The following is a 14,086-nucleotide window of genomic DNA, read 5'->3' as shown; positions in this document are numbered from 1 at the left end:
AGAAGGGCTGGATTTTGTACATTTCCACCACATGTGGACTATGGATAATGTACCAAGTGTGGGGCAGCTCCTCTATCGAAGGGGTGAGGTGCCAGGATGGATCATTGCCAGTTTCCTGGGTGTTAGGTACCACCATATATGAGTTTTAGGGTAATTCTCTGCTGCTTGCCAAAATAGACTTAAAGGTTTTTTTTGTCCAATGTCTATTCCATTGACCTGGGTCAAATTCATAGCTGAAATCACATTCCCTTTGATGTTTAATAGGGTCAAGTGAACCCACCATTGCACTGAGTAGAATGCTATAGATTATGGATGTTATACCTGGGCCTTGTCCTTCTGTGGCTATTACAAGTCTTTCAAATGGGGGCCATTGGCCTTGCGGCTGCCTTAGTGGTGAGTGGTAAGTTTGCTTACTGGGTTAGCAAAAAAAGTGCAGATTTGGAGAAGTAGCAGCCAAGGGGTTTGTAAGTGTCCTTATTTAGTCCATATTTCTTGGTCCGACAGTGGTGTATTTCTGTTATAAAAGTCACATGACTGGTATAGACCCTCTGTTCTCCATCTGGCCACATAAAATTGTCAAGAAGTGTTGTGAAATTGTGGGTGGGAGGCGAGGGCTGCCAGAGGGGACAGTGCAGGACTTAGGAGTCCTGCCTTCTCTTTCCATGCATTAAGAATGGTTTGTGTGGATCGTATTTGGAATGTTCTGAACGTTTGCTTTAAAGGGTATGCTGAGGTTGGAATTCCCTCGGTTCTGTTTTCAGTTGAATCTTTCTGAGAAACATAAAGGTGGGGATTGATCCCAGTTTTTCATCTGTGCTCACCTTCTCATTTATAACTCACAGCAAGGTTTGGATGTGAGAGAAGTGCCAGCTGTTGAATGGATGGGGGCAGAACTCAGCCTGTGTCAAAGTAAGTCTCAAGGTTACCCTCCAGTCACCCCACATTTACCTTGGAAGTTTACACCATCTATTTGGCAGCCCCGTGGAACCTTCCATGACGATAGCGCCACTCCCTTGTCCCATGCAGAGATAAGTTGAGTTAGATTAGGGGTATAAAGGGACCTACCTGTACTGAAGAAGTCCCATTTGGAGTACACCATGGGTCGCTGGGAAGTAATGTGCCTTGCCCTCTGCCTGGGCGCAGTGGGGGCAGCAAAGGTAAGCATGGGCATCAAAATATTTGCTTAAGAGATCACCACCAAGCTGCTGCTAATCAGGAATCAGGATCCAAAGAACCATTCTCTTAAATCCATGGGATCAGAGGGGCTTAATTTTTTTTTTAAGTGTTCTTATAGAGTTATACAATTGGGTCCTACAACAAAACGTTGCAGCATGGAGCATTCTCTGAGACTCTCAACGATTCCATTCCATTCTCCCCCACTTAGATAGTTTTCTGTTTCTCCCTACTATGCTTAGTCCTCATTTGGCTGTCTTAGAGGGTTTCCACTGCCTAAGTGTCCATTTACTTCTACTGGCCCCAACTAAAAATTGTGTTTGTGTGGTTTGGCTATATAAGTAACGGCACATGAAACTCAAATACATTTCTTCCCTTTTCGTTGGTTTAGCTGGGCATCGTGAACACGGAAGGAGGTTTTGTGGAAGGCGTCAATAAAAAGTTGGGCCTTTTCGGGGATTATGTGGACATCTTCAAAGGAATCCCTTTTGCTGCACCTACCAAGACTCTTGAAGACCCCCAGCCTCACCCAGGCTGGCCAGGTAAAGAGAGAGCGGGGGGGGGGGGATGTCTGCACTTCCCTTTTAAACTTTTTTTAAAATGTATTTTATTTTTTACAATGTCTGCACTTTTAACTACTAACAATGCCCCTATGAACATTCCAAATGCTGAAAATGGTTTCTACATTGTTATATTAGGAATCCTCACAAGAACCATGTGAGGTTCCCCTGTGTTGTTACTTCCATAATTACAGTGGGGTGGGGGCTCAGATTGAGAAAACAGCAACTGGAGCTGTTCAATCTCCTGTGACATATGCAGGTACGGCTGGGAGAGACTCCTTGCCTGAAACCCTGGAGGGTTGCTGCCAGTTGGTGTAGACAGCACTGAGCAAGATGAACCAATGGCTTGAAGCAATGCAAGGGAGAGTCCAATGTTCCTAAACTCCTTTTTACCCTGAGCTTAACCATATTGCCTAGCTGGAGTGAATCCCAATGAGGAAAGGGTTAGATCTTGATAAAAGGCCTCCTGGAGCAGGTGCACTGAGCAGGCATCTCTCACAAGCAAGGCAGAGAGCTTAAAGCCTCTTTTTCGTGCTGAGTCTGCTTGGGTTATCCAGCTTAAAAAGAGCTTTTTAAGCTCTGCTTTGCTTGTGGGGAGGTGGGCAAGGCCCACTAGTTGCACCGACTCTGGAACTCTTGCATGAGATTTTGCGGGAACTTGGGTGGCCCTACAAGATCTCATGGAAGCCTCCCAGAGCTAGGAACTGGGCAGGCCTTGCCCCCACGAGCAAAGAGGAGAACTTGAAAATTCATTTTGTACCAAGTAATCCCAAGATGCTTCCTTGGATTTAATTTGTGCCATTTCAACGAGCCCGCCTTGAAATCATGCGAGTTAAATGTGTGTATGATACTGTCATACTGAACTCGCCTAGAAAGGCTTCACTTCTTTGGCATTTCTGCCATGCATGTTGTTAAGTTCTTATGACTTAAGAGCAACCACATTAACAGGCTGCTCAAAGTGATAATTGCCAGGGTGTCAAACACTAGATGACCTTTGGCTTTACCTCTCTCTCTGTTAATCCCCCACTTTTGTTTTGATATTTCTTTTGCTGTATTGTGATTTTGTGATTTTGTGTGTGTAGCTCAACCAGAACTATTTGAAAATATAAAACAAAACAAGCTGCCCTCTGGATGCCAGGCTGACAGTCCTGTACGTGTGTTTATCAATTTCTCTCTCAGGCACCCTGCAGGCCAAGGAGTATAAGAATCGTTGCATGCAGTCCACACTCACCCAGACAGATGTGCGTGGCACCCAAGATTGTCTTTATCTCAACATCTGGGTCCCCCAAGGGAAAAAAGAAGGTTAGTGTCCATCAAAAAGGATATTGTGGAGTTGGAAAAGGTTCAGAAAAGAGCAGCCAGAGTGATCAAACGACTCCCCTATGAGGAAAAGGTTGTAGCGTTTGGGACTTTTAAGTTTAGAGCAGTGTTTCCCAAACTTGGGTCTCCAGCTGTTTCTGGACTACAACTCCCATCATCCCTAGCTAGCAAGGCCAGTGGTCAGGGATGATGGGAATTGTAGCCCAAAAGCAGCTGGAGACCCAAGTTTGGGAAACACTGGTTTAGAGGAAAGGTGAGTGAGAAGTGAAGCGACAGATGTTTATAAAATTACACGTGGCATGGAGAAAGTGGACAATTCCACACACACACACACACACACACACACATCTCTTGTAACACTAGAATTCATGGGCATCCAATGAAGCTGAATGTTGGAAGATTCAGGGCAGAGAAAAGTCCTTCTTCACGCAGCACAGCGTTAAACTATGGAACTCACTCCCACAGGAGGTAGTGATGGCCACCAACTAGATGGCTTTCGAAGGGGATTAGAAAAATGCAAAGAGGAGAAGGCTGTTCATGGCTACTAGCCGTGATGGCTACACTCTCTTTCCATGGCTGGAGGCAGCAGTGTTTCTGAATACCAGTTTCTGGAAACCACAGGAGAGGAGGGGGCTCTTGGGCTCAGGTCCTGCTTCCTGGTATCCCACTTGCTTGCTGGCCACGGTGAGAACAGGATGCTGGACTAGGTGGGCCACTGGTCTGATCCAGCAGGGCTCTTCCGATGTCCTTTGGCTGATAGCTGAGGCAGAGCATGGGGTCTTGCGCAGATGTTTTCCTCACTCTGCAGTGGCATGTGTTAATTTGTGGGACAGAGAGCTATCGTTTTTGACTTTCATTGCACTAGGTGACAACAACAGCTTGCATGTGGGTGGGTGTCATGTGATTTCTTGCCGCGCCAAAATCGATATACAACTGCTAGTTGCGAATGGGATCCGTTCCGGAGGCCCGTTCACAACATGAAAAGAGCACAACCTGCAGCGGCGCATCTGCGCACACGCGAGTTGCACTTGCCATTTCTGCGCATGCATGTGACATCATTTTGCACTTCTGCGCATGCGCGAGTGGCGAAACCTGGAAGTAACCCTTTCCAGTACTTCTGGGTTGCCACAGGACGTAACCTGAAAGAACGTAACATGAAGCAAACGTAACATGAGGTATGACTACCATTCCCCACTCTCCACTTATCCAGAGGAGGAATGACATCTTTGGGAATCCTCATAGAGGCATTGTACCCTTTAAACTGGGGTGGGAGGGGGACCTCAGCCTTCCAGCCCCCTCCCTCCCTCTGGCCATGGGGAAACTCTGCAGTTACATCCCTCACCAACCCTGCCTTGCACCCTCTGACAATGCCTCTTGCTTTCCTGGTTAGGGAACAGAGAACAGTGTGAGCGTGTGCAGAAACTAGTCCTGACATACGAAAGGTAAAATTTACATTGGTTGCTTTGTCCACTTTTGCCTTTAGCCCCGCCCACCACTGGCATGTGGCTCCCAGGAGGTTACCCAGAAAAGAATGTGGCCTTTGGGCTAAAAAAACTGCTCCGGCACTCCTGCTTTAAATGTTGTTGCCCCCATCAGTCATCAATGGATATTTAGGCAGAGATCTTTGAGTTCTGGCTTCTTGCTGGCTCATGCCTCTGCTTCTTCATCCCTTCCCCTTTCTGCTTCAGTCTCCACCAACTTGCCGGTGATGGTCTGGATATATGGGGGAGCCTTTCTCTGGGGTGGCGGCCAGGGACCCAACTTCCTGAGCAACTACCTCTACGATGGGGAGGAGATTGCCACCCGCGGAAAGGTCATTGTGGTGACGCTCAACTACCGCCTTGGACCCCTGGGTTTCCTCAGCACAGGAGATGCTAGCCTTCCAGGTAAGACCCTTCTTTGGGGGGATATTTCTCCCCCCCCCCAGCTACAGTCATCTTGCATAAGTTAAAGTTTGTTTTGACATTTCCCTCCAACTTTTGCATTGGGGGCTTGGGAACCGGTGACTCTTCGTATGCTGCTGAACTGCAGCTCCATCATTCCTTTGATCGCTGGCCATGCTGGCTGAGGCTGAGGCTGATGGGAGTTGGAGTCTAGCAACATCTGGAGTGCCATCCCTGATCTAAGAAGAGGGATTCTTTAATAAGGGAATGCCTTTTTCAGAGGCATTCTTCCCTGTCTTGCATGCAGCAGGAAATGTTCCTCCTTAATTCAGGGAAGGGAGATCTGTAGCCTTCGAGATGTTGCTGGAATACAGCTCCCATCATCCCTGACTGGTGGCCTTGCTGGCTGAGGCTGATGGGAGTTGGAGTCCAAAAACATCTGGAGGGCTCCTGGTTCCCCATCCCTGATCTACACCTACATGTGTATATGTACCTGACAACTGAAAATCACACACAATACATCTAATCTACAAAATCTTACGGTGTTTTTTAATGCTAAAGGTTCTTTGGCCTCACAGTGGTCTGGCTCAGAAAAGCCCAGCTGCGTATTTATTTAACTGAAATATTTATGTCCCACTTTTCTGCTTGACAACAGGCCTGCAGGCTTACTCCTAGGGGGTGTATGTGTATATGACTCCAGCTCTTTTCTTTCAGGTAACTATGGCCTCAAAGACCAGCACATGGCCATTGCCTGGGTCAAGAGAAACATAAAGAACTTTGGAGGGGACCCCGACAACATCACAATCTTTGGAGAGTCTGCTGGGGCCGTCAGTGTCTCCTTACAGGTGTGGGGCCCTTTCTTTCTATTTCATTTTGTTGAGGGTTTAATTTAATTTAAATTAAAATTTTCCTCGGTGTGGGGCTCTTGATTGGTTCAGGAGTTGAGTCACAATGTGTGGTTTTGTTATTGTGGGGAAAGAGCTACTTGAAGAATGAGTGGCAGTCAGGGAGTGGGGTGGAATGCTGGGAGGCGCAAGGGACGGGGGGGAGGGTCTGCTGGGAAACGGCAGCTTGGGGAAGGACTGTAATAGCTCAGCGGTATAGAGCATCCCTTTATTCAGAACTTTGAGGACTAGAATCCTATTATATTTTTAGCAGAAAGGGCCAAAGCTCAGTGGTGTGGAGCACATACTTTGCCTTCAGAATGCCCCAGGTTCAACAGCTTTTTTTTTTTTTATCTTGGATATCAAGTCCTTCTTCTGCCTAGCATCACAACAGACCACTTGTCTGACTTGGTATAAAGCACCTTCCTATGATCTCCTATGACTGTCTTCTGTCCCTTCTCCTGCACTGTAGATGCTGTCGCCTTACAACAAAGGATTGATCAAGCGGGCTATCAGCCAGAGTGGAGTCGGCCTCTGCTCTTGGGCCATTCAGAAGAACCCCCTCTACTGGGCTACCAAGGTAATGCAGTGTCAAATTGGAGAGTAGTTTTCTTTCTTTTTTCAAAATGATTTTTTAAAAATTTTCGGAGTAACACAAGAACCACATTCACGTAACACGACAATGACAAAACAAGAAATTATGATGCATTGAATTCTGAAAAATTATAGATAAAATAGAGTGCTTTTTATAACGGTGAGAACTGATAACAAAGCAGAGACAAGTGTACAAAACAACTATGCCGGGGGAACAAAAATCCTTGGGAATTGTATCTCCCCATGATGGGCATTGTGAACCTGGAGGGAGATGTTCGCTCTCCTAACATAAGATGAACTCAATGAAAGGTACCAGGTGACTGAGAAATAATCTTTAGATTTAACACATCTGGCCTGCTTGTTGTGCTCTTGTTTTTTTCTCAGATAGTGCCTGATTCCATACTTTACTTCCCCAGGCTTGGATGGTAAAAGGGGACCGATGCCTCCAGTGTTGTGCTATCTTCAGTTGGGCAGGAGTCACTAACAGAACAGTTAAACCTTTGCACAGTACTTTTTACATGCTGTATGGAAGAATTATGGATTTTGAAGGGATAGGCTGTGTTCTTTGGCTCGCGAGGTACAGCGGTACCTCTGGTTGCGAATGGGATCCGTTCCGGAGCCCCGTTCACAACCAGAAGAGAATAAAACCCACGTCTGCGTGTCTGCACATGTGCTGGTCACGATTCGCCACTTCTGCACATGCGATTGGCGTCATTTTGTGTGTCTGCGCATGCCTGAGCAGCGAAACCCGGAAGTAACCCTTTCCAGTACTTCCGGGTCACCATGGGATGCAACCTGAAAACATGCAACCTGAAGCAAACGTAACATGAGGTATGACTGTACATGGTTTTCGGAAAATGCCCATTGGGAAGAGGTCTCGTTTGATGGTGAACTTGCCTGAATTTCTCCTCTGACTCTTCTTGCAGGTAGCTCAGAAAGTTGGCTGCCCAACAGACAACACCACAAAGCTAGCGAACTGCCTCAAGGTCACCGACCCCAAGGCCCTGACGCTTGCTTACCACCTAGAGGTGCTTAATCTGCGCTGTAAGTTGGACTTCAAGCGGTGAGGTGGGGCTGGGAATGGGTGCCTCTGTAAACTGTGAGGAGCAACAGTCTCTCCAGAGACTTCGGAAAGCTAAACAAAAGTGTCTTTTAAAAATGAATGCTATTTATTTATTTTGTAAAATCTTTATATATCGCAAAAATTTTAAAGCAGTTTATGAAAAGAATAAATATATGAAATTATGCTTAAAAAATAAACCCTGTTAAAAGCAACAGTTAAAAGCCTTCAGCAAATAATTAAAACTAATGATAAGCTAAAAACCAGATTAAGAAACATTCCAACAGGCTACGTTTCTGTGGATAGGTTTGTCAAATTAAAAATGTTTTTGGCAGGTGCAGGAAAGGGTACAGCGAAGGCGCCAGCCTGTTTTCAATGGGCAGGGAGTTCCATAGTGTGGTTCCCCCCCCCCCCGCCATGTTTTAAGATTGATTTTTGAAAAATATGGAATGAACGTTATGTGGCGCCTGTAACAAGGCCAGTTCTGCACCACACACACAAAAAACGCACAGATAGCACATAGGATTTGAAAAGTGGAGAGGATCTGGGAATTCACCCAGCATGCTGAACATAGGAATTACTATTAAATAAGAAAAGGAAGAAGGTGAGCGCTATAGGCAGAGTATTAATTCCCATCCCAAAGTGTAAGATTTGCTCTTACAACAAGGTCCCTTGGAGGAATTCACAGTGGCCAACTTAGATGCCATTTCTAGGAAGCCCACAAGTAGGATCTGAGCATAACAGCTCTCTCCCAACTCGTGATTCCCTCAACAGGTATTCTGATATACAGTTAACTTGTATATATTTAACTTGTGCACATCTGGCTTCATGTGCTTGGCCTTATTTATTTATTTTTAATTAACAGGTGGTGGAAAGTGAGGGTGGGGGTCCAGGAGAAATAACCTTGGCAATCCCACCCGCCGTTAAACCCAATGTATTTTGACTATACTCTGTTTTGACTTCAGGCATGATCCCTGGAACATAACCCCAGTCACCTATATATCATGTTCTATTTACTACCATAGCCTGTGTATCACAAGGACTAGAAATTTGCAGTTCAGTAGCTTTGCTGTAGTATAGCATATGACATCCCTCCTGCAGGACACAGGACATCCCTTTCCTATCCTAAACAGTCCAATTGGTTCTCTCCTCCCCCTGCAGATCCTCTCGTCCATTACCTTGCCTTCTCCCCAGTGGTTGATGGAGATTTCCTCCCAGATAACCCAGAAAATCTCTTTGCCAATGCCGCTGACATTGACTACATCGCAGGGGTGAACAACATGGATGGGCACTTCTTTGCTTCAATTGACATGCCTGCTCTCAACCGCCCGCTAGTGAAGATCACAGCGTAAGGGGTGGGGTGGGGGAGCAAAGCCTGATTATATGTAGGTGGGGGAGAGGACAGCCTTGTCCTGTGGCATAAGACAGAGATGGGGAACACCCTTGCTCCTAATTTCCTAATTTATATCACTGAATTCAAAAAATGGGCGGTCATATCCAGTATGTAGGTAAAACTACTGATGCACACATGTTTTAGAAACCACAAATTGGTGATTTTGACCAAAAAGAGTGAATCAACTTATTGCTTGAACCCTTTAATGCTGAAAACCTATTGGACAGGTTTTATGTTGGAATAGATCCAACATTAGCAAAAAGGGAGAACTTTTGGATGGGCACACAAACACCTGGACGGTTGTGCCAGCCATTGCTCAGCTTCAGCAGATGAAGTCCCCCCCCGTGCAGTCCACCCTCAAAACTCTAGGACTGCCACCTTGGAAGCTGCTCTCAACAGTTCTGAGAACAGTTGATGAAGGTGGAAGCTCAAACACCTTGCTATAAGAATTTGAAAATTTCTGTTTTGCTAGTCACTGAAATTAATAGATAAAAGGTTTTTTTAAGGGTTTAAGTGCATCCTACCAGGATCCAGAACAAACTTGCCTGACGTGTGCTGTTTGATGCTTTTATTCCTCTCTGCAGGGATGACATGTACCGTGTGGCTCAGGGCCTGACTGTGCAGAAGGGGGTGGAAGGAGCCAATGAAACCTTCTCCCTCTATACCCAGGTGTGGACTGACCACACAAACCAGGAAGTCATGAAAAGATCTGTGATAGACCTGGAGACAGACTACATATTTCTGGTGCCTACCCAGCAGACACTTAGTCTCCATTACCAAAATGCCAAGTGAGTGTTTCTGGAGGGTGGAATGAGTTGGTAGCTAGGGTTTCAGAGAGAGAGACTTGCTGGTCAGTCATTATCTCTACATACAGTGCTACCTTGCTATACGAACTTAATCCGTTCCAGAAGTCCGTTCTTAAACCAAAGCGTTCTTAAACCAAGGCATGCTTTCCCATAGCAGCGGGGGACTCAATTTACAAATGGAACACACTCAACAGGAAGTGAAACATGTTCTTATTCCAAGGCAAAGTTCACAAACCAAAACACCTACTTCCGGGTTTGCAGTGTTCTTAATCCAAGTTTTCATAAACTAAGCTGTTCTTAAGCCAAGGTACCACTGTATTTCCATTCTGTGTCCTCCTTTTTAGGGGGGGGGGGTTCTACTGCACTTGCAAGGAATTGATCCTTTAGTGTGGCAGCACCTACTCAGTAACTCCCTGCCTATTGATATTAGGCAGACCCATTCACAGTACGGTTTTCAATGCCTGCTCAAAACTTTTTTGTTTAGGCAGACATGTAATTTTAATACATATATTTTTACCTATATCTGGATTAACATGTTCTTATGTCAGCTTGTTTCTTTAGCTCAGTTGGTTAGAACATGGTTCTGATAACACCAAGATTGCAGGTTCGATCCCTGTATGGCACAGCTTCATATTCCTGCATTGCAGGGAGTTGGACTAGATGACCCTCAAGGCCCCTTCCAACTCTACAGTTCTATGATCAGTATTTATTTATTATATTTATTTGTTGCTTTTCCTCCCACTAAAGTGCCTCAAACCAACTTACACCGTAGAAACAAAGTTTTGTTTTCTGAAGAATATTTTACACTGCTTTATGTAAACCGCTTTTTCTGGGTGGCATAACAACTTCGGTTTTCTGAAAGGCAGACTTCCTCTTCATTTCCCAGAAAGGGTATTAAGATCAACAAATGAAACCCTCCACCCGCATTGTTCAGCCTGGACACTGAGGTCCAGATCCAAGAGTCTTCTGGCAGTTCCTTCACTGCGAAAATTGAAGTGACAGGGAACCAGGCGGAGGGCCTTATCAGCAATGGCCCCCATCCCATGGAACACTCTCCTGGCAGATGTCAAAGAGTTAAAACAGCTGTATAACTTTTCATAGACATATGAAGGAAGCTTTTTTCTCCTTTCCCTCTGTGTTTTTGTTGGAAGCCGCCCATAGTGGCTGGGGCAACTCAGTGAGATGGTTGCAGCATAAGAAATAAATTAATAACATTAGTTTTTCAAGGCCCAATTATTAATAGCTTGTGGTAAGGCAGAGATGACCTTTTCCTCTGGTGGCACTAGTGTTATGGACCGCTGTCCCTGCTGATGTACAAGATGATGTACCATCTGCACCGGTATTCTGCCATCTTTTAAAGATGTACCTCTTTGCATTCCCCTTAATTTCTTGACCCCAAGTCTCCTGTTTTAATTGCTATGCTGTTTAAACATGTTAACCACAAGTGTTGATATTTTAATGTTTTTAAAATATGGGGCTATTTTATTGTGTATTTTAATTTTGACATCCATTAAGCAACATGAATATTAAGGGTGTCAGTCCTCCTAATGGGTAGACCCGTTTTAATTAATGGACATAAGTTAGTCATGGATATTAATTTCAGTGGGTTAATCCTGAGCAGAATTAACATTGACTACAAAACCGAAGAAGATTGTGTTGGATACTAGTCCTACTTGGAGGAGACCCACTTAAAGTAATGGGCAAGACTTATTATTTATATTGTATTTATTTATATCCTGCCTTTTATCCAGACTGGGACTCAAGGCAGCTTACACAAATAAAAACAAGACAGGTAAAATATAGAAAGCTAAAATAATATAAAATATGTCCAGTAAGAATGTTGGGAGAGGAGTTTGAGTCCCAGTGAATTTTGCTGTTTCTTGCCTTACTCACCATTCCTTTCTCTCTCTCTCTCTCTCTCTCTCTCTCTCTCTCTCTCTCTCTCTCTCCCTCATTTTAGGAGTGCCAAGACTTACAGCTACCTGTTCTCCCAGGATTCGCGGATGCCTGTCTATCCCAGCTGGGTTGGTGCAGACCATGCTGATGACCTTCAGTATGTCTTTGGGAAACCTTTTGCCACTCCTTTGGGCTACAAAGCTCAGCACAGAAAGGTTTCTAAGGACATGATAGCTTACTGGACAAACTTTGCCAGAACAGGGTAAGGCCTGCTCAACTTTGTTGCCAATGTCCTTCTCCCAAACCCCTAAACACAAGACGTAGTCCTGTCCAGCTTTTAAAACCCTATTATTTCTCCCCGCTGCGAACCACCTGAAAATTGCTGAGGTCAGACCACTCTATGCAACTGGCCTCATTGCTGAGCGGTTACTATCTTCAGCCCAAATATCTCCTCCTGTAACAAGCCCATTTAAACTGGTTCTATCCTCAGGTGGCAGAAAAAAGAACCCTCTCAATAACAGATGATGGGGAGCAACTGGAAAGGGGCTGCTTGTAGGCTTCCCATTGAGACACCTGGAATGGACACAGTGAGAGCAGGATGCTGGGCCCTTTTTGCTCTGATCCAGCAGTCAGGCTCTTGGGTTCTTAGTGGTATCATGTCTCCTTTTATCCAGGCGACACAGACCTAGTCTCTTCAGCCTTCTCTGCATAAGAACTATTTCCCATACTTCTGACACCTTTGTCCCTGTTTGTCTGAATCAAGGATAGTCAATATGGTGCCCCCAAGATACTGCTCCCATCCTCCCTCACCACTGGCCAACCAAGGCCAGGGCTGATGGAAGTTGTAGTTCAACAACTACACCATGTTGGCTGCCTCTGTTCTAAATTTGGAACACAGGAAGCTGCCTTATACCATTATCATAGTTTTGGGCCATTTAGTTCAGTATTGTCTATATACTATCAGCAGAGATGCCATTGAGGTTTGAACCAGGAACCTTCTGCATGCAAGACTCTACCGCTGAGTTACAGCCCTCCTTGCCTCATCTTATGAGATGCTTAGCAACTTATATTACTTAAGCTGGTACTGTGCCAGTCACAAACCTTCCACTGAGTCTGTGTTTGTATTCTTCACCCTTTCCTAGTGACCCCAACAAAGGCGAATCGGAAGTCCCCATTGGGTGGGTGCCTTATGATACTCAGCACGGCTACTACCTGGAGATCAACAAGGACATCAACTACGAGTCAGCGAAGCAAGGCCTGAGAGCTCCTTTCGTGAATTTCTGGACTGTCGCCTACAGGAGCCTGCCAGACGCACCCGTCACCTTGGATGAGAAGTAGAAACTACTTGGGAACCGGTCGCTTCCATTTGTCCAAAAACCAAAACCAACCAACCAACACAGATTCAGAATGAATAAATAAATAAATCTTAACTCTTTGCAGAGATTGTGAGTTTATTTGTTCTTTGCCCTTATTCATAGACCATTCATCCAACCTCTGCTTACAAACTTCCAAGGATTGTGTCTCACCTTTAGAATTCTGGCCATGACACCAGCCCCAGTAGATCTTCTTGCTCTCTGCAAGAGTTAATCCATGCTTGTACATGACTGCTTGCTTGGCTCCAAATGAGGTGCCCCTCTGAAGGCAAAACGCACACCAGTCACATAATTAGGAGGGAGGGGATTCATGGACAGAAAGCAGAGTAGCAGCCCCTCTGAAGGGAAGTAAACTGGCTACATCTCTGATATCTGAGGGACAGAATGTGCCAATCTGTGTTCTTCCAAGGACCATTGTATGGCTACACAAATCCAAGACTCTCACCCTGAAAGAGGAGTTGTCTGCTGGGTCCCTGGACTTAGGCCCATTAGTTCCATTCCGTCTGTTTCAGCATCACTTCAGTTATCTACAGTGCTTTTTTTCTAGGGAGTCGCGGGGGGACGCAAAACCCTAAACATTTTGTGAATCTAAGTTTGGCCTCAATTGAGGGGCAGTATTTCAGTATGAGTAGGAAAATGAGAGTACCCCTAAATATTTTTAAAGAAAAAAAAGCACTGGTTATTTATAACCCTACAATAACATTCCAGTAGGAAACTATGAAAAATTATTTGTTTTATTTATTTCATATTTCTTACTGTTGTTTTAACTTCAGGACAGTTGAAATTTTAAAAATATATGTATAGCCCGACTCAAAAGTTTCAATTTCTATGCAGTATAAGATAAAGTAGCAGTTCCTTTTCTCGTTCTCCAGCTAATCAGTTTCATTGGATGAGCCCACCTAAATTAACAGTGTTACCAGAGGGGAGGAAAGTAACACCTTTCTACCTACCCCCATGCAGTTTTTTTAAAAACTAGCATGCCTCTCCCCACTCTGTTAAATGAAGTGGTGCTTCCAGGTGAGAATTGATTGTGGGCTCAGCGTGGTTCATGCCACCCTCATCTGAACACCATCCTGGTGGTTATTGTTTTCCTATTCCCATGTTAAGTGTGGGGGAATACAGGACAGCATTTTGTAGAGGACAT

The 14,086-nt window shown here is 45.0% G+C and overlaps 1 protein-coding gene across 1 annotated transcript; it reads left to right on the top strand.

The window, feature by feature from the left end:
* Positions 1-110: 110 nt before the first annotated feature.
* Positions 111-13,004, top strand: CEL (carboxyl ester lipase). The gene is made up of 11 exons (XM_083423784.1): positions 111-1,157; positions 1,565-1,715; positions 2,913-3,035; positions 4,742-4,939; positions 5,651-5,781; positions 6,293-6,400; positions 7,341-7,458; positions 8,636-8,822; positions 9,452-9,655; positions 11,634-11,831; positions 12,712-13,004. Exons 1-11 carry the CDS (start codon positions 1,098-1,100, stop codon positions 12,905-12,907), a joined length of 1,674 nt encoding a protein of 557 aa, XP_083279910.1. The 5' UTR covers positions 111-1,097; the 3' UTR covers positions 12,908-13,004.
* Positions 13,005-14,086: the final 1,082 nt, after the last annotated feature.

This window comes from Podarcis tiliguerta (genome assembly GCF_965153285.1).
Source record: "Podarcis tiliguerta genome assembly, chromosome: Z".
NCBI lineage: Eukaryota > Metazoa > Chordata > Lepidosauria > Squamata > Lacertidae > Podarcis > Podarcis tiliguerta.
This window is presented reverse-complemented; position numbering and strand designations above follow the sequence as displayed.